This window comes from Tupaia chinensis, unplaced genomic scaffold, assembly GCF_000334495.1.
Source record: "Tupaia chinensis unplaced genomic scaffold, TupChi_1.0 Scaffold138725_1, whole genome shotgun sequence".
Taxonomy (NCBI): domain Eukaryota; kingdom Metazoa; phylum Chordata; class Mammalia; order Scandentia; family Tupaiidae; genus Tupaia; species Tupaia belangeri.
In genome coordinates, this window is record NW_006198617.1 from 1,844,753 (window position 1) to 1,870,040 (window position 25,288).

General features: G+C 57.1%; 1 protein-coding gene across 4 annotated transcripts in view; it reads right to left on the bottom strand.

The window, feature by feature from the left end:
* TOM1L2 (target of myb1 like 2 membrane trafficking protein) overlaps positions 1 to 25,288 on the bottom strand; it is a gene marked incomplete at its 5' end in the record, with an annotated part of 90,003 nt that overhangs the window by 37,163 nt on the left and 27,552 nt on the right. For all 4 annotated transcript variants that reach the window (XM_014592911.2, XM_014592910.2, XM_014592909.2 and 1 more), the window contains 4 exon segments: positions 5,834 to 5,950; positions 9,848 to 10,006; positions 11,629 to 11,763; positions 21,906 to 22,055. In XM_014592911.2, coding sequence (XP_014448397.2) covers positions 5,834 to 5,950; positions 9,848 to 10,006; positions 11,629 to 11,763; positions 21,906 to 22,055 — 561 coding nt within the window.

The following is a 25,288-nucleotide window of genomic DNA, read 5'->3' on the forward strand; positions in this document are numbered from 1 at the left end:
CCCCGGGCGATCCCGCAGCAGACTGCTTGCGAAAGACACGTCTACCCACTGCCCCAGCACCAGAACCAGCAGAAGGAAGAGGGCAGAGGCGGACCTCAGGCTCCCCAGCGGAGCCTGGCCCAAGCTGGGAGCTGTGGACCAAGCAGCAGGCCACAAGTAGCTTTGACGGGATATGCTTGTCAAGTCTCCAAAGTCTCTGGGCTCGCTTGACAGAGAACAAATGGACACATGAGAGACAGAGAATCTATTTAAAAATTTTTAATTAAAAAAAAAGTTTTTTTTTTTTTTTTTTTAAGTTATTTTTGGCCATAGGGCGTATGTGTTCTTGCTAAAGAAAGACAAAGAGACAGAAAACAAAAGTGCGAAATCACCCTCGCCCAGGGAGGATGGCCACATTGCAATCCCTTCTCCTCCACTCTCCTCCTGGGATTTTTGGGCACGCACGCACATATGCTTGACATTATTCTCAAGCCACCAGGCCTGGGACTTGAACTGCATATGATCATGTAAGAGGCCAGCACCTTAACCACTTTGACACCTGCTGGCCCCTAGAGAGAGAGAGGGCCTGGGGCCCTTAATGGGGCCTGGTCACACCATGATCCTTCTTCCTCCAATCTTCCACCTTCAGGACCTGGGAATGTGGGCATGAATCTGAAGGGGCCGGGATTTGAACTCCAGCCAGTCAAGTGGTATCCAGCTTCCTTTGTGCAGCACCGAACCACTATGCGATACGGCCAGCCCTGCTTGTATCTATTTTAAACACTGCTGTAGAATTTTATTCGTGGAGGAAAGGGTTCTATAACTTTTTTTTTAAAGTTTTTGCCTCAAAGCGTGTATGCTCATTAGAGAGAGAGAGAAAGAGACAGTGAGAGGGAAAGCAAGAAATCACCCTACAGGGGAATGGCCCCCCACAATCCCTTCTCCTCCATTCTCCTCCCGGGACCTTGGGCACCCACACATATGCACCTGGTGTGATTTTCAAGCCACCGGATTCGGACTCGAACCAGTCTGCCATGTGGGAGTCCAGCAATGTAACCGCTATGCCATCTGCTGGAAGGGTTCTCTAACTTTCAAAAACTGCTAAGAGGTGGATAGTTTCTGAGGCTCTAATGTCATGACCTTGGTTGGAAGGAAGAACGAGACCTAGGGGCACAGAATGTGGTGGTCTCGGCCCTAAGCACCAGGAATACCTGCTCAGGTCTCAGGACTTACTGCCTCTCCCGCCCTCCTGCTGGGGCAGTGGGCAAGACAGTCCCCAGGCAGAGCCTTGTTGGCTGCAGCCCTGGAGGACACCAACAGCCCTCCCAAGGACTACGCCCAAAGGCAGACCAAAGGCTCGGGCTAGGGCCCAGGGCTCTCGGCAGCTCCTGGGGTATTTGCACAAAGAAGTGCTACTGTCTCCTGGCTTCGACCCTGTAAGTTACGATCTCAAAAAGGAAGCCAGAGAGGAGACGGAGGGCAGGTGTTCAGATTTCTGCCAGTATGATGCCAGCTGGCCGCTCGCATGCTTCTGCAGTGCCGCCCACCGCCAGAGCCACCACAGGCTCATCTGGGAGGCTTCCCCCCACCTCCCTCCGCCGTCCAGTGACGTCTGCTGGGCCTGCCGCTTGCCTGGGTCCCCTTCCCACCGTATGGCAGCTGGACAGGGGTCTCCCAAACACTGGTGACTTCCGTCTCAGCCCCTCCTAGCCCTGGTTCTAGCAGAGGGAACAGCTGGTCACTTGTGCGAAAGCCCACCGTCTATCAGAACACCTTATTATGTACCATCTCTTCTCTGTCTAATTAATCCCGATGCCTTTATCTTCTCTTCAAGGGACAATCGCAATCCCCACCTCACAACACAGCCTTTTAATCATCTTTACGGGTTTCCTCTGAACCCTCTCCAAGTCTGAAGGAGCGCGGAGTAAGGTCCTGAAGATTCGTTTTCTGTTGCGACAAAAGAGACAGGAGGGAGAAGAAAATCTTTGTTGACCAGAAAAGGGGAATAATGAAGCTAAATGCGTGGAATCAACTAGATTTCTCTAGAGAAAATGGCCTTGGCCACTCCGCCTTTGTTAAGATGAGATGCAAGAAGCAAGAGGGGCCGTACCACCTGCTCCGCGAGCACAGTGCAGCCAGTTTCAGCATCGCCGGGTTAATGGGAAGTTATTAGTAACTGAAGACGACGAAGTTCGGCAGGCGGAGCTGGGAAAGAAAGCACGTCCTGATGACAGCATCGGTGCCACTGGACATCCCGGGAGCTGCACGCGGTGGCCGCTAAGGGCACGCCCCATAGCGGGGACAGATGCCGAGTCTCAGGCGTGGGACCCAGACCCAGGTGTGCCCCTGCAGGATGGGGGAATGTGGCTTTAGCAGCCACACAAGGAGACGGAAGGTTTTCCACTGTGTGAAGCTCTCCGCTTTACAGTGTCTACCTGTTCACCTATAGCTGGGCTGCCAATAGGTCACGTGCTCCTGTCAGGGACTGGGCAGGGGCAGGGCTGGATACGTAAGGACCCACATGTGGAAAAGGAGTGAGCTTTGTTCTGTTGTCTGACAAGCGGACCAGGGTCAGAGGTACAGAGACAGACTTGAGCCAACACAGGGAACGGCTTTCTACCACGACACAGAAGCCGCATTCTGTGCATCGGCCTGTGCCAGGCCCTCCCGAGGGGCAGACTCACTCCAGGCTGGTGATGTCACCCGATGCGTCCGTGGGAGGGCCAGGATGCAAACCCAGTGACCTGAAAGGCTGTGCTCTCTCCACCCTGGTGTGCTGCCTCCCAGAGCCTAACCAAGACGTCTGTGCGAAAACAAGTACTTTCATGGCCGTGGGGACAGCCTGCCATTAGTGGGAAAGAGAAGCCAGGCGGGCACTGGATGAAATGTTGCAGAGACACCTGAGCACACCCAGGAGCTAGGCCGGCAGCCTGGAGGCCTCCGCCAACACAGAGCAGGGCCTGCCTCAGCCCCTGAGAGGAGTTACAGTCCTCGCCTGGCCTCCTGCCATCCCAGTCCCAGGGACCTCTGCTAAGCTGACAGTGCGAGGTGCTGGAGAGCCCCAGCCTCCCCAGCACCAGCCACCTCTGGGAGTCCTCAGGCAGCGGCTCCTACGGCTTCCCCCTGCTCTGGCGGGGACGCGCCCTCCTGATGCGCACAGGAAGCAACCCGGACGCGACCTGCCCACAGTCCTGGTCGGCTACTCTAGTGCATCCGGGCTGACACCTCCGAGTTCCTCTGCTCCCGTCCTCCCACCCAGCAGTTCCCGCTCAAGTCGGGAGCAGTTTCTGTTGGCATGGACACTTGGGTTGGTGACAAATGTGTTTATTTCCATGGCCCTGGCCAGCACTCTGAGCTCCGGACTGCTTCTGCCCTGAGCACGCTGGCGGCCTGCCAGCCGGACCGAGGGGTCCCGGGGACACATTCTGAGTCCAGCACTTTCCAAAATGACCGTGGCATGTTCCCACATGCTAGGCTCACTGTCCAGTGTGGCTCTGACCCCTGGGAGGCCCTGCCCCCGGCTATCGATGACGTCAGGGACGGCTGAGGCGCGAGGCCCTGGCCAGACTGCGTGTCTGTTCGCACGGTGCTGCCCACTCCCCTGTCTCCTGAGCCGAGAGGACCGCCTCCCACTGGCACGCAGACCCTTCCTTTCCTGTTTGATTTCTAAGATAGCGGTGAGGGCTGGAAGGCTTAGAGCTGGCACAGAGCAGAGGGAAGGGAGACGTCATGGGAAGCAGCCTATTTTTGAGAACTGTGAGCTGACGCCAGGAGATTAGGCTCTGTTTGTCTTGGCTGATGGGCTTGTTTTTTAAAAAAAGAAAGAAAACCTCACAGTCACGCACGTGTGCACGCACACGCAGACGCAGACACAGAGCAGTTCTGCTGTCTGGGTCTGCTCCGGCTGTCTGGAAGCATCTTGGCTTTGTTAAACCCACGCCCTGCTGCCAGGAGCCTGGCTCTGTCCAGAGCAAACGCCCCCGTCCGCAGGAATTTTGACGCTGACACAGCACAATGCCTCAAGAGGCCCTCGGTCTGTGGACTGACCTCAGGTCCCTGTGCGTCTGGGTAGTGCCTGGCAGCCCTCCTGTGGCTGGGAAGGGGGGTGAGTGACGACACAGCCAAGGGAGGCTGGGTCCATGGAGGGTGGCACATGGATGCCTGGGCCTGCTGAGCTGAGGCAAGCCTGGTCTGATGCCGGTGTCAAGAGTGAGCTCCAGGGGGAACCAGCAGTTAGCGTAATGGCTATGTCGCTGGACTCCCACGTAGTCGACCGCGGTTCGTGTCCCGGACCCGGTGGCTTAAAACTCACGCCAGGCGCGTGTGCGTGAGTGCCCAAGATCCCGAGAGGAGAATGGAGGAGAGGGGATTGCGGCGTGACCGGGGGGGATTTCTCGCTTTCTGTCTCTATGTCTCTCTCTGTCTGGCTCTGCCTCTCCCGGCCGGTCTGGCGAGCGCCCGCGCCCGCCAGTGAAAATCTCTAAAAAAAAAAAAAAAAAAAAAAAGAGTGAGCTCCAGGAACGAGGGAGAGGCCATGGGGGCTCCTCCCTGGGGCTGGGTGGAGGGGATGCGTCGAGCTTTAAGAGCGGTCTTGTGCCGTGGTCCACTGTTGGTCTCATGCTAAAAGCTGCAGGCTCTTCTGAGCAGGGCCCACTGCTCCTGCCCCTCTGTGCCCAGGGCTGTGCTCTGTGTCAGCCCAGAGCAGGCCTCGCCTGTCCTCACCCCCAGGAGCTGACGGCTTCGGGCAGGAAGAGGGGAGAGGGCTAAGCAGCAGCTGCCAGGGGTGTGCATCATGAGGGGCAGGACTTTGTGTGAGACCCTCCACAGGTGGCAAGTGCGTGTCCTTAGCAGGGGAGGGTGGCAGGCAGGGGCCAGGCCTGCCAGCGGGCGCAGACAGAAGGAGCAGCAGCAGGTGTGCTGGGCACCAGGCCAGGCCGCCAAGTAAGCCTAGTCTAGACCTGGGCACCGAGCGCCCTGCGTCCCGCTGACAGAGCAGGGCTCTGCTCACAGCAGCCTCTCCCCAGCCTCGGCCCCTGCTTCTCTGGCAGTGCTGGCCATTCTCTGAAGAGCACAGCGCTCCGAGGCTGGGCGTGCTCGGCTCTGGTCACTGGCTCTGGCCTGAGGCAGGGCCCTGGCTCTAGTCCGAGGGCGGGGCTGCAGGCCTAGCCCCCTTTCTGCCAAGCTCCCGGATCTGTGGGGAGGCCAGTTGGCAAGAGCGATTCAGGACCTGGCGTGTGAGCAGCCCCAGCCTGGGAATTCTCAGCATCAAAAAAAAAAAAAGAAAGAAAGAAAGAAAGAAAGAAAGAGAGAGAGAAAGAAAGAAAGAGAGAGAAAGAAAGGAAGCTCAGGCTCTAGCCCAGCCTTGCGGCACAAGGAGAGGAGCTCCTTGGCACGGGTGAGGTTGAAGAGGCCCTGCAGGAGAACGCCACGATGCGACGTGTGACACGAGGGGCCAGAGCGGCACAGCATGTGGTCTACACGGCACAGCCACCACATTCCCAGTAGCACAGAAAGAGGTCCGAGAGAAAACGCATTCAGACGCGGGCCGTGTGTGGGTTACAGACACTGATCAGCTCCCCTCTGTGCTCCCGTTTTCTCCCACGGGCGTGTGTTCTGCGACTGGCACTTTACAACCGAGCAAAGGGAAACGTGAAAGAAAGGCGGTGCTACCGACCCGCCTGTCCCTGGGGACGGGGTGGGGTGCGGGCCTACGTGGCGGCAGTGCCCCCCAGGCTCACGCGCCTTACTGCCTTATCCCCAAGTGGAGTCCTGCCCCGGCGTGCAGGGGTGGCGCTGCCTGCAGGCCCTGCTCCATGCTCAGCCAGCACGACCGCCAGATGAGCACCCTCCTCACCTGCAGCAGCTCCAGGTCAGACGGGTCCTCCTGCCCGGGCACCATCTCCGTTAACATCTCAGACATGACTTTCGTGTTCCCTCGGACAACGTCCAGTTCACTCCGCAGCCTGGCGATCTGTTGGGCCCGCGGGGAGAGAGGCAGGAAGGGGTCAGTCACCTGGCACTTGCACTCTCAGCTCTAGCTCGCTCCCCAGGCGAGGACAGTCCCGTTCCCTGTGAAGTCTAGGCCGCCCTGGAACGTGTGCTATGGTTATGGGGGCCGGGGGCGAGGCCATCCCGGAGGGCCCCGGTCACCGGCAGTCTGCCACTGGTGCCTGTCTGCCCACAGCATGACGCAGCGCTGTGTGGTGAAGTCTGGGTTGGAGTGAACTGAGCGGGTTTCAGCCTCAGCTCTCCCACCATAGGACCTGGAGACAGAACCGAACCTCTCAGGGCCTCCGTTTCTGCTCTTTAAAATCAGGGTGTGGAAGGACAGGATCCCCAAGACCCCTTCAGAGCTGAGATCCACGATCTACTTACAGACTGCCCCGGGAGCTCAGGACTCTAAACCTGCAGCCCTCTGAGTGGCTGGCCAGCGTGAGTAATACGGCAAGGACGAGGGAGGACAACGAGATGGCCGTAGTGGAGATGCCCACCAGCACCCCCAGAGCCTGGCCCTGAGCCCGCTCCTCGGGACGCTGTTCTGAGCAGCCCGCAGCCCCTGCCCGCCACGCCCCGGGCTGTGCCGTGTCTGCCTAGGGCAGGCCTCATCATCCCTCACACTATAGGAGCCCACGGCTTCAGAGTGGGGGGCACTAAGCAGCAGCTGGGGGCCCTGGGAGTGACCCTCCACAGGCAGCAAGTATGTGCCCATGGCAGGGGAGAGTGGCACTGGGGGCCTCAGTGAGCACCTTCTCCCCCCGCAGGAGCAGGAGCACCACACCGTCCACTTCAAATCAGCTCCTGCACTCTCTGACCCCCTCGAGGCCTGCTTCCCAAAGTGAGGCTTCAGGGAGTGATCTGCATAGAAAGGTCGGCCTGATTGGGGTCCTGGACCTGGCAACTTGCTTCCTCACTTTGCCCCTCTCTCTGTGTCTCTCTGGTCAAATTAAAAAATAATAATAATAAAGAAAATAAAATATTCTTTTTAAGAGAGTTTTTAAAAAGAATTATTTTATTAAACTTTACCTATTTAGTTATTCACTCCAACTTGACCAGACAGAGAGAGAGCGAAAGAGAGAGAGAGAAAGTGAGAAAGCAAGCTGCCAGATCCGGCATTTGAACCGTGGTCAGCCGTGTGGGAGCTCAACACCCTTAACCACCACACCACCTGCTGGCTCCAAGAGAGAGATTTTTGCAATAGGGAGTGCACACTTGCCAGAGAGAGACAGAGAGACAGAGAGACAAAAAACAAGAAATCGCCCTCCAGGAGGGATGGCCATGCCACAGTCCTTTCTACTCCCTGCTCCTCTCAGAATCTTGGGCACTCTCACATGCACCCTGTGTGAGTTTTAAGCCAGCGGGTCCAGGGCTTGAACCATGGTTGACTACGTGGGAGTCCAACAACATAATCATGCGACCTGCTGGTCCCTGAATAAATAATTCTTAAGAAACTAAAAAATCTCAGGGCTAGCAGGTAGTGTGCTGGTTGAGGCACTGGACTTCCACATGACCAATTGTGGCTCGGATCCCTGGCCGAGAGGCTTGAAGATCATGCCAGGCGTGTGTGCATGCGTGCTCAAAGTCCTGAGAGGGGAACGGAAGAGAAGGGATTATGGCGTGATCACCCCCCAGTGGGTGGTTTCTCGCCTTCTCTCGGTCTCTCCAGCAAGCCCATGCACCCTGTAGCAAAAATTTTTTACACAGCGAGCACAGGGCCCCTACAGCAGCAGCCCTGTCCAGGGAAACCTGCACCTCTCAGCATCAGTCTCCCCATGGGGCTGCTGGGCAGTGCCCGCAAGATGCCCGGCACACAGGTGTGCCCTCTAGCCTACAAGCATGGCTCCCTTCCCTGCTCATGCACCCACAGAGCTAGACCATGCTGCTGCTCTTCTCGCACTTCCCCACTCCTATCCCCGGGGAAACCCCCACACACGAGACAGGAGCGACCACTCCCTCCAGGCCCCCACCTATCCTGTCATCCCCTGGAGCAGCACCTGACCAACCGACCCGACCCGACCTGACCGCAGCCTCCTGCACTGACGCTCTGAGCTGCCCCTCAGCCCCTGGGGGAGGGGCTAGCTGGTGAGCTCTGCACCCTCAGCACAGGGACAGACTTTCACCAATGGTCAGCCAGGGAGATGGGCTGGGTCCGGAGAGGCCCTTGTCGGCCTCTGGTTGTGCCTGGCCCGTGGCCAGAGGTCTCCTCCAGGGTCCTGGCTAGAAGTTCTCCGGCCAGGGAGGCCCAGGAATGCTGTCAGTGAGTACATGGCTTGAGGCCCTGCGTGCTCGGGCCAGGCTGAGCACCACCTGCCTGGCTCTGCTCCTGCACGCCCCACAGCCTCCCACCCACCCTGGACACTCCTCCCGCTGTCCTGCTGCTGGGAGAGCCAGCAGAGGGGCTCAGTGCCAGCCGCTTTCTGGCACAGCCTGCCTTCCCAGGGAGCAGAGGGGCCCACACTGCCCACGGAGCAGCTCTTCCCCACGCTCCTCTCCTGGGAGGCCTGGCAGGTATTTGGTATGGGTAAGGAGGAGGGCCGCACAGTCTTGCAGCTGTGGGTGTGGCCTCCTCCCCTGGGGCAAACAGCGCTCCTGGCTACCATGAGAACCCCTCTGTCTACCTGGCAGACCCGCTGCCACGTGGGGTCTGAGGGAGGGACTACTGCCCATCCTACTGAAAGGAGACTGAGGCTGAGCACCCTGACTGAAGCCTCCGGCGACAGTGGGGTCAGGGTGGCTCGAGTTCAGCCTGTGCGACTTGCAGTCCTCCTGCTGCTCACACTGCGTCCCCACCTCCGAGCCGCAGAGAAGGCAAGGACACGCCGGCCGGCACGACCTCACCACACCTGCACGCCACTGCTTCACCCTCCTCTTCAGTGAGTTTCCGCGATAGCAATGCCATGGCGAGTAGAAAGTCAGCATTTCAAAATGGAAACGCTAGATAGAGTTTTTTTCAAGTCTAACCAGCTTCAAATTTTCTTAATTGCCAGAGGGTGTGTGCTTTCCCCAGAGACAGGCAGTGAGAGAGAGAAAGCCCCCTCCAGCGGGCGTGGCCACACCACAATCCCTCCTCCATTTCCTCCCCCTGCTGGGGTTCTGGGCAGCGCGCACTCACGCCCAGCCTGCTGTCCGGCTGCCAGGGCCAGGTTCGAAGGCAGTCTGTCATGTGGGACCGACTCCATAACTGCCAGGACACAGGCCTACGCCGTTTTCAAAACTTTCTTTAATTTGCCTTTATTCATTATTATTATTTTCCAATTTGACCAAAGAGAGACAGAGAGAGGGAGGAGGGAAAGTGAGAAAGCCAGCCACCAGGTCCGAGACTTGAACCTCAGCTGGCCACGTGGGAGTCCCGTGCCTTTAAACACCACGGCACCTGCCAGCCTCCCAATTTTCAAATTTTAACTAATGGAAATTCTATAGAAGAATCTAAAGAGCAATCTCCACACTAAGCTTTAAAAACCCAGTTTGGGGTTAGAACTGCATTGATTTGTCTGGAAAGAACTGGGGAAGGTGGGCCGCATTTGGGGTAACAGCGGGAGGTGCTCCGGAGCCTCCCTGATTTGGGCCACTAGCCATGCTGGCTGAGCCGTGTCACACAGCAGGGCAGGCCTCTGTGTGACAGACAAGGCTGCTCACAACTCAACTGTGCCCCTCTGCTTCTGGCTCAGCTGCGGCCCCCCACGTCCTCCCACCCAGGCCTGCACACGCACCTGCCATCCAGTCAGGCCACCTGCTGCTCCCCACCATGGGGCCATGATTATCCTGCGCCCTCTCCCAGCGACGGGCCCTGAGGCTTTGCGCCCTCCCTCCACCCCCACAGCATGGATGAGGGTGAGCAGTGGCTCACGTGTGGTCCGGAGCACGCAAGTACCTGTTCTGAATTGGCCGTGATGGGGCCGGTCATGCTCAGAGCCGGGGCCTGTGGAGCGGAGTAGGGAGTAGGAGAAGATGAAGAATAGGAGCCGACGCTCGTCCTCTGCTGGGACTGGGGCCTGGGCATGGTCGCGGCTGGATCCACTTCTGGGACACTCTGGCAACAGCAAAGTCCTCTGTTCACATGGCTGCCTGTGTGGCTGGGCCTAGCACCCGCACCCTCACCCCCACGTCACCAGCTCCCGTCAGCACGCCTGTGCAGGGGCCAGAGGCCCAGGCCTACTGCTGTCCTGGGGTGGCTGTGGGCCTTCTGTGCCCAGTCCCTCCATCCTTGTGGGGCTGCCACTGGTTCCTCCTGTCTGCCACACAGGGAGGGTGAGACAGACAGACAGACAGACAGAGGCGGCACTGAGCGTGCTCTGAGAGCATCTTGGTCATGTTCCTATTATCAAGACCACCCCGGGATTTCGTGCAGGGAGGGTTGTTATTAAGTTTTGCTAATCACGAATCCTTATTTGGTTCCGTAAGATTGTATTTTGGCCTTTACAAATAGACTAATATAAATAGTAATTATGCAATTTACCAAATGTTCTTTGTAATTATAGGAGCGACGACACTGCTCTGTGTCATTATTAGGAGAATAAAACAGGTTATGTTTACTCCACGAAGCTTGGTCGTGGTTCGCAGGGACCGTGAGGAGGCTAACGCTCTGGAAAGTGCAATTCCTCGTGCCTTCCTTTGGACAAGCTCCCAAACACGAGCTCTTGTGTATGCATGGGAGGTGCGCACAGGCGTGAGGGCCTGCTCCAGGCCCCAGCTCAGAGGTACCGCCCGCGGACCCTGGCATTTTCCTGGCTCTCCCTATGCCAGGGGAGGGACTAGCTTCCCTGCAAGGCCCGGGGGGCACTGCCTGCATGCTGCTTTTTTTTTTTTTTTTTGAGAGGTTTTTTTATAGGTGCGTGCGCTCGCCAGAAAGACAGAGACAGAGAGACAGAAAGAGAGAAATTACCCCCCAGGAGGGATGGCCATGCCGCAATCCCCCATTCTCCTCTCGGGATCCTGGGCACGCACGCACACGTGCCTGGCGTGAGTTTAAACCACTGGGTCCGGGACTCAAACCATGGTTGACTACATGGGAGTCCAGTGACATAGCCATTAGGCCAACTGCTGGTCCCCCCTGCATGCTTTTACTTCTGCAGCGCAGAGGTGCCCTTTCCCTAAGAGCTTGAGTGGGATGTCCCTGAATGGGCCTTCCCTGGGCTTGGAGTCCCAAGGCTGATGGAATTCCAGGATGTCCGGACTGATGCTGAATGCTCATGGCTCAAAACAAATGTTAGATACATTTGCTTCGCGCAGCTGCAAAAATGGGAAGCTGCTCTGGGCGCCTCCCTGAGGGACACGGCCCACTGTGTGGTGCTCTGAGGGAATGAGGGGCAGAGTCCCGCAGATTCCACAAGCCTCTGAAAGCAGGAGCTAATGACCCTCTCCGGTTGGCTCCGCCCAAGCAGCCATTTCCTTGCAGGCCGAACTGACCCCTCTATTATGTCCCTCCACAGTCAGTGTGAAAACGGGGAGACTCTGCCGCCACTTAATCACCAGTCAGCCAGCTGTCTCCTGCACTCCCCTTGTTATTACAAAGAAATGCCCTCAAGCTTTAAGAAAGCATGATGACAAGCTGAATAATTCAAACGGAGCAGCAGAAGGGTGGTGGCAGCGGCTTGGCTCACCCCTACCCCTACCGCAGTGGGTATTTCTAGAAAACGCCAGCTGGAAGCTCACCCGCTGTGGTGTGTGTATGGGAGACAGAGCGTCTAAGTCCGCCATGGGGAATTCAACCCCTTTCCTCTTCAGTTCCTCGTAGATGTGCACCACGCCGGTGAGGTCGGGGCTGCTGCGGAAGGCATCGGCCCACGCCTGGCAGGACAGAAAGGACCCGTTAAGCATTTCTCACGCTGTCGGCTGTCACAGGGCCTGAAAGCCCGAAGCAACCACATCCTCTCTGAGGCCAGCACTCTCCTAGCCCGGAATGCAAATGGCCCTGGCAAAGCCCCTCCATTCCTCTTCTGCAACCGCTGCAATGACATGGCTGGCCAGACCCTGCTTTCCCTTTATTCCCTCCCCCACAAGCAACTTCTGCTATAGGGTGCGTACACTCGCCAGAGAGACAGAGAGAGACAGAAGGTGAGAGATCAACCCCAGGAGGGATGACCACGTCACAATTCCTTCTCCATTTTCTCAGGATTTGGGGCACGCACGCACACATGCCCGGCGTGAGTTTTAAGTCGCCAGAGCTGGGACTGGGACTCAAACTGCGGTCGACTGCGTGGGAGTTTAGCGACATAACCATTACACTATCTGCTGGTCCCCAGACCTGCTTTTCAATGGTGCTGATGAGCGTGAACAAAAACACAAACCTTAATTCAGCATGTATTTCCTTGGAGAAGAGACAGAGAAATAACACCTAAGCACCGTGGCGCATCCTAAGATGCAGACATTTCCCTAATCGCAAGGAAATCAATTGCCGAGCTGTCTGGCAGAACGGAGTGGGAGGCGGGGCCTCATGCCTGTGACAGGACTCCCTTCCTCAGTGCAGGAGCAGGTGGGTGTGCACACACGTTCATCACACCTGTCCCGAGAGCTTCCGTCAGTGAGGCGGGGCTCACAGGCTAACTGAGCAGAGGGGAAGACGAAGCTAATGGCAACATGACATAAAGGCTCACACTAGGTTTCCCGGTAGGTCAGAGGCCCTAAGCCGAGAATGCCTAGGCCAGCCCAGCCACATGGCTGGCAGGTGAGCTGACCATGGCTCACACTGGGGGCCAGCTGGGGGGAACTCACCCCTGCACACCCCACAGTTCTGCTCCCAGCTCCAAGTCCTTCCTTCCTACGATGTTAACAAGCAGGTGACCAAATAGAAAAAAAGACAATGGAAAACACAACCGCTGTATTCCCTTAAATGAGAGCACCGCACATGGGATCGGCAGGTGGTGTGGTGGTTAGGGGCGCTGGACTCCCACATGGTGGACCATGGTTCTAATCCCAGGCCTGGTGGCTTGCTTTCTCATTTTTTTCCCTCTCTCTCTCTCTCTCTCCCTCTCTGATCAAATTAAAAAATACAGTTAAATAATTTTTTTGGAGAGGCTTTTGCTATAGGGCATGTGCGCTTGCCAGAAAAACAGAGAGACAGAGAGACAGAAAGCGAGAAACTACCCCCCAGGGGGGATGGTCACGTCGCAATCCCTTCTCCTCCATTCTCCTCTCAGGATCTTGGGCACGCACGCACACATGCCCAGCGTGAGTTTAAGCCACCGGGTCCAGGATTCGAACCACGGTTGACTACATGGGAGTCCAGCGACATGCTAACTGCTGGTCCCAAAAGTTAAATAATTAAAAAAAAAAAAGAAAGCACCACACACACAAGAAAGAGTAAAAAATCCAATAATTATCATTTCTGTTGACTCATGACTCTTTCAGAAAAGTTTTTAAAGAATATTCTGTCCTTTAGAAGTTACAGAGTGACCAGAGGCGAAGCCTAGTTGTTTCCGAGCTGTGCCGGCCACCATATGTACCTGGAGGAGCAGGACCGCTCGTACCCATGGCTCCATGGCCACGTCTGTGACCTTCACGGTGTTTAACTGCCCCTAGGCTCGCTCAGTGCGTCCTGGCCAGTCCTGAGCAGCTCCAGAAACCCGTCTCTAGCAGCGGATGCGTTCGAAGGTGTAATGTGTTTCCAAAGCCTGCTTGATTACGACCAGTGCGTCTTGCTTACTACAAATAGCACTGTCAGCCTGGTCCCTCCGTGCATGGGTTTAATTTGCATACTCAGGGCTTTAACGCCAGGGCATCAGGGCTGCCCATCCTGGCCAGCACTCCCTTCTGGATGGTGAGCAAGGCTGAAGGGCCTGCAGGGGCTGTCGGGAAGGTCCAGCTGGGCAGCCATGCTGCCATGGGTTGCCCTATTCCTCATACCAGGGAGTGCCCGGAGCCCCATCCCATCGGCTGCGTTGGCCGTCTCTGCCTGGTTCAGCCTCCATCTGAGGTCTGCGACTCCAGCTTCAAATGCTACAGCACTTCAGTTTTCGGTCTCAGCTCAAGAGTGCAAAGACCAGCTCCAATGCCTGCTGAGGGAGGCCAGGGGAAAGCTTGGCAGTTCCTTCTGGTGCCCTCATGCCTCCAAGAATGCCTTCAATGCATCCTGCTCTCTCCCTAAGCCAAACCGGAAACACTAAGAATGGAGACTAAAGGAGCACAGCGATCTCTCCAGTAAGCTAGTACTTCTTGGGGCCCCACTTTTTTTTAAGTTTACTTATTTATTTGCTACATAAGCAAGAGAGGCAGAGAAAGACAGCACCCCTAACTTGATGGGGTGGGCCTTGATGCCACCAACTGCCCTCGCCTCGACCACCAGGATCATGTGCACACAGGCCCAGCAAGTCAGGGAGGCCTCTAGACACAGACGGGACTCGTGTGCGCGAGCCTTACAGACTCACAGTCACTGCTGCCCTCCTCCCACCCAGCCCTGTCACCGTGTCCACTGAAATGTGCCTGCACCTTGGAGAGCGGAGGGGAGCGGAGCCAAGCCATTCTCCTCCCAAGGGCTGGGCCCTGGGCCTCAGGGGCGGTGGGCCATTCTCTTCAGGGAGGTGAAAGTGTCTTCTTAAGTGTGGGCCTGCGAGGCAGGCAGGTACCAGCCCGGGACCAGGGAGCAGAGACAGCCCATGCCCTCAAAAGGGACAGCTGGTGTGCCGAGAGGTGCAGACACATGGGAGGGACGAGGGGCCCTTCCTGATCCGCTGTCTCCGACCAGGCCCAGCCATACCCCTGGTCTGGGGACCTGGGCTTCCAGGAGGCTCGTCTTATCATGACGAGCCCTCCCCTCTGCCCAGGCAAGCTGGAGCTGGCATCTGTGGCCTGCACTGAAACAGTCTCGGCTAACGCCCAGCGAGCACCTGCCACATCTCCAGCCGCTGTGAGGGGCCCCCGACAGGTCTGAACGCACGTTCTGACGGCCATCTCTGTGAGCAGCTCAGTGCCAACAGGAGAACACACGGGGCTTTAGAGGCCCTCACATGTGAGAGAGACGGGAAAAATCCAGAGAAGCTGTATGTCCCTAGGACCTCCCTGGGACAGCCCAGATACCTGTGTGCCTGTCTCCCCACGCCAGGTCGGACACCCTCTCTCGTGTCTCTGCACAGAACAGGCAGTCGGCCAACGTCTGCCAGGCTGAGCTCAGTTCTCATGGTTACTAAGCATCCCTGTTTTCCTACTTCAGAGCACAGAAAAAGATGGCCATTTAAGCTGTCAACGTGAAGTGACAGTGACAAAGGAGGAGTCCCTCTGGATGAATGACCCAGCTGAGAATTCTCCCTTAGGAGGTCTGGTCCACTCAGAGTCCTGAACCTGAAACCCAGGAGCGGCAGAGAGGGTGGGAGAGGCTGCCTTATCAGACAGCGAAGTGACACGGCAGCACGGCACCTGCGGAGGGTCCTGTCACCAGAGCCGGCCAGCTAATGACCAAATAGCCACGGTTTTATGTAATTCCCTATCTTCCTGCCTGTGGCTACAGGATCAGTTGAGAGAGCTAGAAGAAGGTCTGATGGCGGGAAAAGGGCACTGACGTTCGTGCCCGTATCTCCTCCACTGCTTTGGATCAACGCTAGATGAAAACCTAACGCACAAGGGAGCCCTGTCCTGTTCACTTCCATAGCTCTCCACATGTTGACAGGTGTTTTCCTTATTAGTTTTTTTACATTCAATCACATATATCTTTTACAACATTGAAATGAATTTTCCCAGCACGAATATGCTATGTGTTAGTCCAGCTGAGGACAGTTCTGAATCATCAAATTTCAGATCAATAAACAATTGCCGGTTTACACTGGGTTTTAGGATGCCTTTAGACAAAAAGAAGCTTCTGTTAGCTCATGTTTATGCCCCCCACGCCCCAGACTTCCTGTTCCCAGAGGCAGGTCTGCAGGGAGCCAGGCATCCACTCCGCGCCTGGCCAGGGAACCAGCCACCAGGTCTGACAGAGCATGAGACCCCAGCTCCCCCTGACACAGCCCCCACCCCACCCCGGTCAGCTCGCTGTCTTCAGTGCAATAAAAACCCTTCAGTGGAAAGGGAGTATTTTTAGCCTTTGCTGGGGCACGGGGTGGGGCAGGGAGCATGACCAGGCTGAGGTTTCTCTACCAGGATGACACCATTTCTGTCCTGAAAACACCTGCAAGGGAAAGGCTGATGGCACAGAGTGGCACATCCTTGTCGTCTCAACCAGGAAGACCTGCGGTGAGGAAGGGCCAGAAGACCAGCTAAGGGACTCCGCGGAAGCGGTGAACGCTAACGCTGCGGAAGCGGAGCCTTCGGCTGTCCCAGGGTGGGAGTGGGCACAGCTGCTGAGCTCCTCTGCACACATCTCCCTCCCGCCCCACCAGGGGCCCGGCTCCATCCACGGGCAGACGCCTGCAGAGGGTGTCAGCTGAGCCCTGGCACTTGAGATAAGTAAGTATTCCCAGAGCCCCGCTGCTCCTGATTCACACCCCGGCTGGGTCTCCAGGAAAGCAGAGGCTGTCCCGGGGCCTTCGTAAGGGCAGGGCCCTCTATAACGCACGAGCCTAAGGAGGGGACGGCCAAAGGACAGCCAGAAGACAGAACACCTCGACGAGGGGAGCACGGGGGTGCAGGAGGGGAAGGAGAGGCAGACAGTGTGGGATCCTCTGTGGCGGCTCAGGGCTGCTGATGGCGAACATGTGCTACTGGGAACGCCGCTGTGTGGCCAATAGGCTGCCCGTGCCTGTGCTCAGCACTCGAGGAAGGAGAGCAGGGGACAGTGGGCTCGGGCAGGCAGGCGAGGACAAGCCACCACCATCCCCTGCAGGCTCAGGAATTTTGGAGAGCTGCTTTGGAGCCCAAACCTCTCCCCGCCACAGACCCTCCACATGGCTGCAAAGAGCTTCTATCCATGGGGCCAACTGAAGGGGTAGTGGGCTCAGGCCAGTGACTGGTAAACAGGACCTGGATTCCAGCCCTGCCAGGAGCCCCAACCAGCTGCCTGGGCAGGACGAGGCGGGTGGGGCTTGTCTCTGCAGCCCCTTCACCCGAAAGCAGTTCAAGGGCCGACATGTTCAATCTACTTCTCAGAGTGGAAGGCTTAGGGCAGCTTTGAAAACCAACCTCGCAATGCCCACACCAGTTCAAGTCCTTCCTGGCTCTGCCCAGCCCTCTATCGTCTGCAGACCTCAGTCTGCCCTATTAAACTGCTGGCTCCCCACCCTGCCCTGTCCCTGGGCAGCTGGGCTCTGAGAAGCACCCAGAAGCATCCTGGGACAGGTGGTTCTGACGCTCACATGCTTAGCTGAACCTCTTCATTCTAGCCATGTTTATAACATAGCCTGTTACCTACTCACAGTCAGGCAAGAGATCCAGTGACCTGTCACCCCCAGGCCCCATTCCTGTCTCAGGGTAGGAGCCACAGTTCCTCCAGGGAGAAATGGTCAGACTCTCTGGGGTGCTTGTGCAGTTTTTTCAAGTGCATTCAACATGCACTATAAAATGATTTTTTCTCAAAGGGGTTAAAGAAAAGTCGATAGGATGCAATACCCCTCTACTCATCAGACAGACTGTAGTGAGGAGACAGAGCACAGGGCATGCTGGGGAGGATGTAATGCACCTAAAATTCCTGTGCTGCCTTGAGAGAGCACTGAGAACTAGAGGCCAGCCCGTGGCATGGAGATTAGGGCAGCTGGATCTTATAAAGGATGACATGGTTCAAGTCCCAGGCCCAGTGGACTGCAAAACGTGCCAGGCATGTGTGTGTGCGTGCCCCAAATCCTGAGAATGGAGAAGGGATTGCTTCGTAGTCATCCCTCCTGGGGGGGGTGCTTTCTCACTTTTCCTCTCTCCCCCTCTCTCTTACTCTCCCCTTTCAGGTGAGGGCTTGCAGGGCTCACTGTAAGATGTACTAGGAGCACGCCGCCCTGCACGACAGCCCCACGCTGCAAACCCCACGTGCCCATCAGTGGAGGAGGGACGAATCAACTCCGGGGCACTCACGCACTAGGACGTGGCACAGCTGCAGGGGCAACGAGGACAAAAGGCCTACAGCTGCACGTGACGACAGGTGTGCCACTGCTGCAGGAGCCCACATGGGTGGGGCCCGGAACAGGGGACCTCGTCCACGCTGTGAGAAGTCAGGAGAGTGGTCACCCAGGGTAGGAGCTTTTTGGGTGACAACCACTAGTTTTTAAATGATAGAGTGTATGTGTACCCCTAAGAGAGCCCAAGAGCAGGAGAGCACCCACAACAGTCTCATCACGCCGCTACCTCCTTTTCCCAGCCCTCCAGCGGGGCGCGCTGCTCAGGATCCTGGGTGCCCCAGTATCCAGTGTTTTCAAGCCAACCTGGGGATCTGAACCCATGGTTGTCCAGGGGGCTTCCAGCCTTGCTGGGCACTTGCAGTACTGCTGTGCCACAGCGCCTGAGCCAGCGGCGGTCACGTGTCTAGCGACGCAGGGGCTGACTAGGTGGGCATGCTCAGCTTGTCAACATTCATGGAGTTGTCCACACCTGTGTGTGTGATTTCCTGTATGTGAGGCAGTAAAAAGAAAAGGGAGGGGGGAGGAGAAAGGGAGGAAGAGGAAGAAGGGAGGAAGGAGAAGGAGGAAGCAGAAGGGGAAGAGGGAGAGGAAAGCAGCAGCAGCAGCAGCTCAGCCACCACGGCCCAGGTGCCCGTGCGCTCTCCCGGTCCTCTCCATCACAGGCCAGGCCTCTACCAGCTCGGAGTGCCTCCTGTGACCAAAGGTGGAGGCTCTTCAGGAACACTTCAAAACCCCAGGAAGGCAGCGACCTCACCTCAGAGCACGCCTACTTAAAGCCCCTCGCATTTCACAGCGCATCCAGGCCCCACTGTGCGGCACCTCGAGGCCTGGCCCTGTTCAGGCCTCCGTGGGTTAGCATGCACTGCCGGCACCAAGCCAGCAGTGGGAGGCCTCAGAACGCGGTGCTGGGAGCTGGGGTGATTTTCAGGCTCAGGGCTGAGGGCAGGAAGGCAGAAGCCCCTGGTCCCCATTCATAGATGAGGGGTGGAGGCCCAGAGAAGTCTCCACCTGCCCGCAGTGAGCAGCGGTGCCTGTGGAGCTGGTGGGAGCTGGAACATGGGGAGGCAGCGGCCCTGCTGGAAAGCGGCTTGGTCAGGACAGGCACCTCTGGGAAGGAGCCATGGCCCGAAAGCCAGTGCTGAGGCCCAGCCTGCCTGTAGCCAGGGTCCCCACGTGCTCATCAGGGGCTGTGAAGATCATGAACGTTGCAGGGCCGCTCTTGGGGCCAACACCCCACAAGACCCCAACAAGGCCTCAGGGTGAGGATGTGCTCAGCCAGGAAACGCTTCCGCAGGTCTGCAGTGCTGTAGGGGCTAAAGAAAGCCATCTCTGCACAAGGGGTGCAGGTAGGGCCCCCACTTTAGTGAGAAGAGGCCACTGTTTGTTTTCCTGACACTGATTCCTTGGGGGTGTTGAGGCAAGAGAGCAGGCCCGGAAGGAAGACTGTGGGGGCCAAGGTGCGGGCGGGGAGGACGGGGGAGGCGGAGTGCATGTACGTGTGAGAGAGGGGGTGACAGGGGGGTGCTGGGTGGGCAGGGTGAAGGGAGAAACAACCCCGGGAAGCAGGGGAGAGGGCCTGCTGACACCACACTCATCGTCTTCCTCAGAGCTTCAGGGAGCCCCATCCGTCCCCTCGTTTAAAACAGTGCTTGCTAGAGGCCTGCAGGTGACATAGTGGTTAAGGCGCTGGACTCCCACATAGCGAACTGAGGTTCCAGACCCAGACCCAGTGGCTTGAAAACCATGCTGGATGCATTTGCATGCATGCCCAAAATCCTAAGAGGAGAATGGAAAAGGGATTGTGGTGTGGCCATCCTTTCTGGGGGTGCTTTCTCACTTTCCTTCTTACTGTCTCTCTGGCAAGCAGACATGCCTTATGGAAAAAAAACTAAAAACGAACAAACAAACAAAAACAGTGCTTGCTGAACACCCAGTCTGCACATTCAACCACCAGACCACGGAGACCCCATGTCCTGGGTTCAAGGAACTGAGAATGAGCAGACACCAGAAAAGTGAGCAAAACTGTGCACGAAGGCCACAGAAGAGGGTGATGAAAGAGAATGGTGTGCACTGACAACGGTGGCCGGCAGGCCTCAGGGGCCCGTGTGAGGAGGCAGTGCCTCTCCAGAGTGGGATGGATCCAGGCAGAGGAGATGAGGGCCAAGGAAGCACAGAGGTGTCAGGGTCTCGGCTCTGCCTCTCCCTCCTCTCCAGCCTCGTGTTCCACCCTGCCTGGAGGGCCCCTGGCTCATGTGCCCACACTTCCCCCTGCCTTCTCGGCACCACTCCTGCCTGGCTGCCCCCTCTACAAGCCCAGCCCTGGAGGGCTCTCCCTTCTCCGTGTCCAACCTTGGCCACTAATCCCCACGTTAGAAACACCGGTTGGCTTTCGTGCCTTCCCACCCTCTCACCAGGTGCTCTAAGATCCAGGTCTATGGGGCCCAGCAAGAGGCACGGTGGTTAAGGTGCGGGATTCCCGCACGGCTGAACGTGGCTTGAGTCCTGGACCAGGCAGCTCAAAATCATGCTGGGCGTGTGTGCGTGAATACCCACAATCTGAAGGAGAAAGGAGGAGAAGGGATTGCAGTGTGGCCATTCCCCCGAGGGTGATTCTTCACTTTCTCTCTCTCTGTGACTCTCTGGTGGGCACATGAGCCCCATGGCAAAAACCTAAAACAATCCCAGGTCCATGCACACCCAGTGCAGAAACCTTCAACGGCTTCCCACTGCCTACGGGACCAAGCACTACTCAGCACTGTGGCGCCCAAGGCCCTGCCATCTTTCCAGCCCATCTCCTGTGCGTTCCCCTTGCCAAGTGTCTGGCTCCAGACAGCCTTCACTGTACTCTGGAGAACAGAGTGTAATGAAGGATGTGATGTTTTTTTTTTTTGGAGAGATTTTCACTGTAGGGCGCGTGCGCTCGCCAGACAGACAGAGAGAGACATAGAGACAGAAAGCGAGAAATCACCCCCCAGGGGGGATGGTCATGCCGCAATCCCTTCTCCTCCATTCTCCTCTCGGGATCTTGGGCACGCACGCACACGCGCCCGGTGTGAGTTTTAAGCCACCGGGTCCGGGACACGAACTGCGGTCGACTACGTGGGAGTCCAGCGACATAGCCATTACGCTAACTGCTGGTTCCCATGGATGTGATATTTTTTGAAACATGTCTGCAAATGCTTTGTCCTTCCTCTCTTCAAGAGGTGGAGTTTAATTCCTCTGCTTGAGACTGGCGCTGGCAACTCCCTCCTAACAAGGGAGCACGGTGGGGAAGCTGGTGGCAAGGACCGGCCATGTGCGCGAGCCTTCCTGGAGGCGGGGCCTGCGGCCGGGGTGAGCCATCGGATGACAGCTGCCTGATGAGCCCCTGGGCCAGAGCTGCTGGGCTAAGCTACTCTGAATTCCTGGCCCCCAGAAACCACGGCATAACAAACATTTGTTGTTTTTCCACTGCTGAGTTTTGGGGTGACTTGTGTTAGCATTATCAGGAATGACCAACCCCAAATGCTTCCGGCACCGGCACGTGTCCTCTGCTTGGGACAGGGCTGGCCTGTGGTCTTTCCGCCAAGTTCCTCATCGCTCCTCAGGGTCGAACAGAAATGCCACCTCAATGACACATCCCTAACACCGTTCTGATCCCCTCAGCCTCAGCCCACCCCGCTCTACCCCCCCAGGGGGCACCTGCTCCGCAATCCTGCCACCCTGCACCTGGCTCCAACACAGCCCTCCACATGACCTCAGAGGCCCGTTCAGGCACCTTCGTGTGCCCCCACGAACACCCAGAAAGCTTCATGGAGGCTCTGTCAACTGGCTGGAGAGCCATCAGGGCCTAATTCCAATGAAAACTGGAAAAATCAGTATTTTACAGTAAGTATTTCAATACAGAAGTTCCCATTTTTTCTCTCAGGGGTAGAGGCCCTGTCTCACTCCCAACGGACCGGACCAGGGATGCCGACCCACCTGGATCAGCGCCAGCACTTTGTCCTGCACGATGGTGGGAGGGTTGTTTTTGGGAGCGATGATCTTGACCAGGACGCTGTCAATGAAATCCCGGTTGGCCACGAGGACATGGAAGCGGTGGCCGCAGTTCTTCACGCACGTCTCCAGCACCTGATGTGGGGAGAGAAGGCAACAGGTCAGGGCCCGGGAGTGGGAGGAAGACCCCGAGGGCTGTGGAGGGCAGTTGACCTCCTGTCCGCTCCTCGCTCCCGCACCCTGATCATCTTTCAGACACTGCTCCTCCAGGGCCAGGCCTCCATGGCACCCGCATTCCCACACTCCAATTCAGTCCTTCCTCAGGGATGACAGCAGCCCCTCGCTGGCTGAAGTCCCCTGTCTCTGCACAATAATCAGGCAATTAGTTGGTAATTGAGGTACCAGTTTTGCATGAGAAGGATGCTGGTGTTTATGGGATCAAAATGACTGAGGGTCCCTGAAAATTAGCATTTTAACTCCTCCCTCTGGGCCTCTGGGTGTGAGGCATTAGCCAATGGGACACGGGCTCTGTCACAGAGGAGGCTGCTGTGACAACCTGAATTGCCTGGTGAGTTACTGGCCCTTGTATGTGAGGAGACACGCACACACACACGCACACATGCACACACACGCACACGCACATACATGCACACACACGCACACACACGCACGCGCACACAGCTGGCTTCTGAAACTCAAATGAGCAGTGACAAAGGGTGCTCCACCCTTGGCAAACAGCTTGTGGCCTCAGGTGCGGCCGGCTCTACGGCTCGCGTTCGATTGAGACCCGGCACATTCCCCCCTGGGAAAGCACAGGCCTTAGCTGTTCCGGAAGGCGTGGGGGACTGGTGCTGGCCGAGCGAGAAGCCTGGGCTTGACTGTCAGCTCTGCCTCTTTCTCCATGGATGACTCAGGACAAGGCTCTCAGGCCTCAGTGGACAGTGGGGACGAGGGGTCCTCCCTTACAGGACTGTTGGCAAGACTGGGGAAGATCAGATCAACTAAATAAAGCACCTGGCAAAGGGCCCTGTGGAGGGCAGGTGACCGACAGGTGGCGCTGTGCTGTTAGCGCTGGAAGGCTGCTGTGCACACGTGAGCGGAGGGATGGCCTCTTACTCCCTCACGCAGCAGGTGAGAGGCCTTTGAATTCAGGGGTATTCACTGGGAGGGCCTCTCTCACTAAGCCCGCCCCGGGCCTTCCCACGCCACTGCTCCCAGCACCTCAGCCAGCCAGCTGGGGAACGCCTCCTTGGAAGGACGCCACCAGCAACAGGGAACTTTCTCACTGCCTTGGTTATTCTTATTTGCCCAAACTGCCATCACCCATGGCTAACTTGAGCCAGTTGTACAACTGGGCTTCACCTCGGCATGGCACAGCCACAGGAGAGGCTCATCGTGGTAACAGGGACTGCATGCCCACTCCTGCAGGGGCTGGGAGAGAGCCTTCATATAATACGTACTAACACATACTTCCTTCTTCTTCTTTGTTTCTTTCTTTTTTTTTTTTTTAAGGAGGATTTTTGCTATAGGATGCGTGTGCTCACTGGAGAGAGAGAGAGATAAAGCAAGAAATCCCCCCCTGGGTGGATGGCCACGCTGGAATCCTTCTCCTCCATTTTCCTCTTAGGATTTTGGGCATGTACGCACATGCGCCCAGTGTGAGTTTTTAAGCTGCCGGGTGGAACCATGGTCAACTATGTGGGAGTCCAGTGAAGTAACTAACCATCACGCCACCTGCTGGTCCCTTTGTACTTTTACTTGGTTCTCATGACCAATTACTCCTCTTTAAGAGGATCTTACTACCCCATTGCCCCATTGCTTAGAGTAAGCAACTCAGAAAGGTGGACAGACTGGTCCAGGGACAAACTGCCGGCCGGTACCGAAGCAGGAGGGAACGCCAGCTGGCCTTCTCCGGAGCCTGGGCTCCTTGTCTGCCCCAGGCGGGACCCTGGCCACCCTGCCACCCCCTGAAGCTCTCCTTCATGGAGCCCTATTAGCTGAGTCCTTCGGACACCAGGCAACACGTGCACGATGTCTCCTCCCCACTCGGTCTCTCAAATGCCTGTAAGGTGGGGATGGCAGTGACGAGGAGGCTGAGGCCCAGCGATGCCATGAAGCTTATCCCAGGAGGCCTGAGCAGGCCCTCCCCAGCCAGAATTGCTCCTCTCCACACCGCTGCCCACGCAAGGAACAGGCAGGGTTCTGCCCACTAGCCTAGGCTCCGAGGCGGCCCGCTCTCAGGTTCTCTGAGCAACCGTAGTTTTACTTAGACAGAGAAGCATTTCCCTTTCTTAGCCTTTGTGCCTGATTTGAGGGAACCACAAAGTAGCCAGCATTCACTCTCTCTGTGACCCGCACGGGGCTACCGAGATGAACCCAAGGGACTGTCCTGTCCTAAGGAGCTATAGCCGCCCTTCTCTCTAGGAGTCTCTAAACCTGTTCCCAACTCAGGCGGTGGGCCACTGGGTCTGAGTCAGGGGCAGGGGCCGAAGTCTGCTTTATTCCATGAGAAGCACATGGCAGAGGCAGGGCAGAAGGCTCGGGAAAGAAGGTTGGTGTGGCGGGGAACAACTGGGAAGAGAGGAGCCAGGCTGAGGAGGTTCTGCCCCTACTCTCGGGGTGCCAGCAGGCGCGACACACCAGTCACCTCTAGGGGGCACATCCAATTTCTTTTTTTGGAGAGGTTTTTGCTATAGGGCGCGTGCGCTCGCCAGACAGACAGAGAGACAGAAAGCGAGAAATCACCCCCCGGGGGGGATGGCCACACCGCAGTCCCTTCTCCTCCATTCTCCTCTTGGGATCTTGGGCACGCATGCACACGCGTCTGGTGTGAGTTTAAGCCACTGGGTCCGGGACTCGAACCGCAGTCGACTACATGGGAGTCCAGCAACATAGCCATTATGCTAACTGCTGGTCCCAAGGGGGCACATCCTTCTGCAGTCCTGGAAGCAGACCTCAGGGTCAGGGCATCCCAACCTGGCCTTGCAAATGCCCTGAACAGAGCTGCACATGCCATTGAGCAGGAGATGCAGGAAGTCCTCCAGGCCTGGGCTGGCAAGGGCCACTTCAGGTCACCTTGTCAAAAACTTCCCTAGCATATCTGTCACTACGGGCTGTAGGCATGAAACACACAACGGCGATTTCCCAGAACACAGCCAAAACCCACTGAGTAAGGATACTCAGGATAGATCCCTTCAGGCCCAGCTGCAAAGGTCACAGGTTCAGTTCCCAGGCCGACGTGAACATATGGGTGTGGGTGCGTGACCCGTTGTCCTGGTTAACTGAAGGCTGGGATGGGGCATCAAGGCAAGGCAAAGCCCTGTCAAGGATATCTCTCCCCACCCCACCCCACCCCGGCCTCTCTTTCC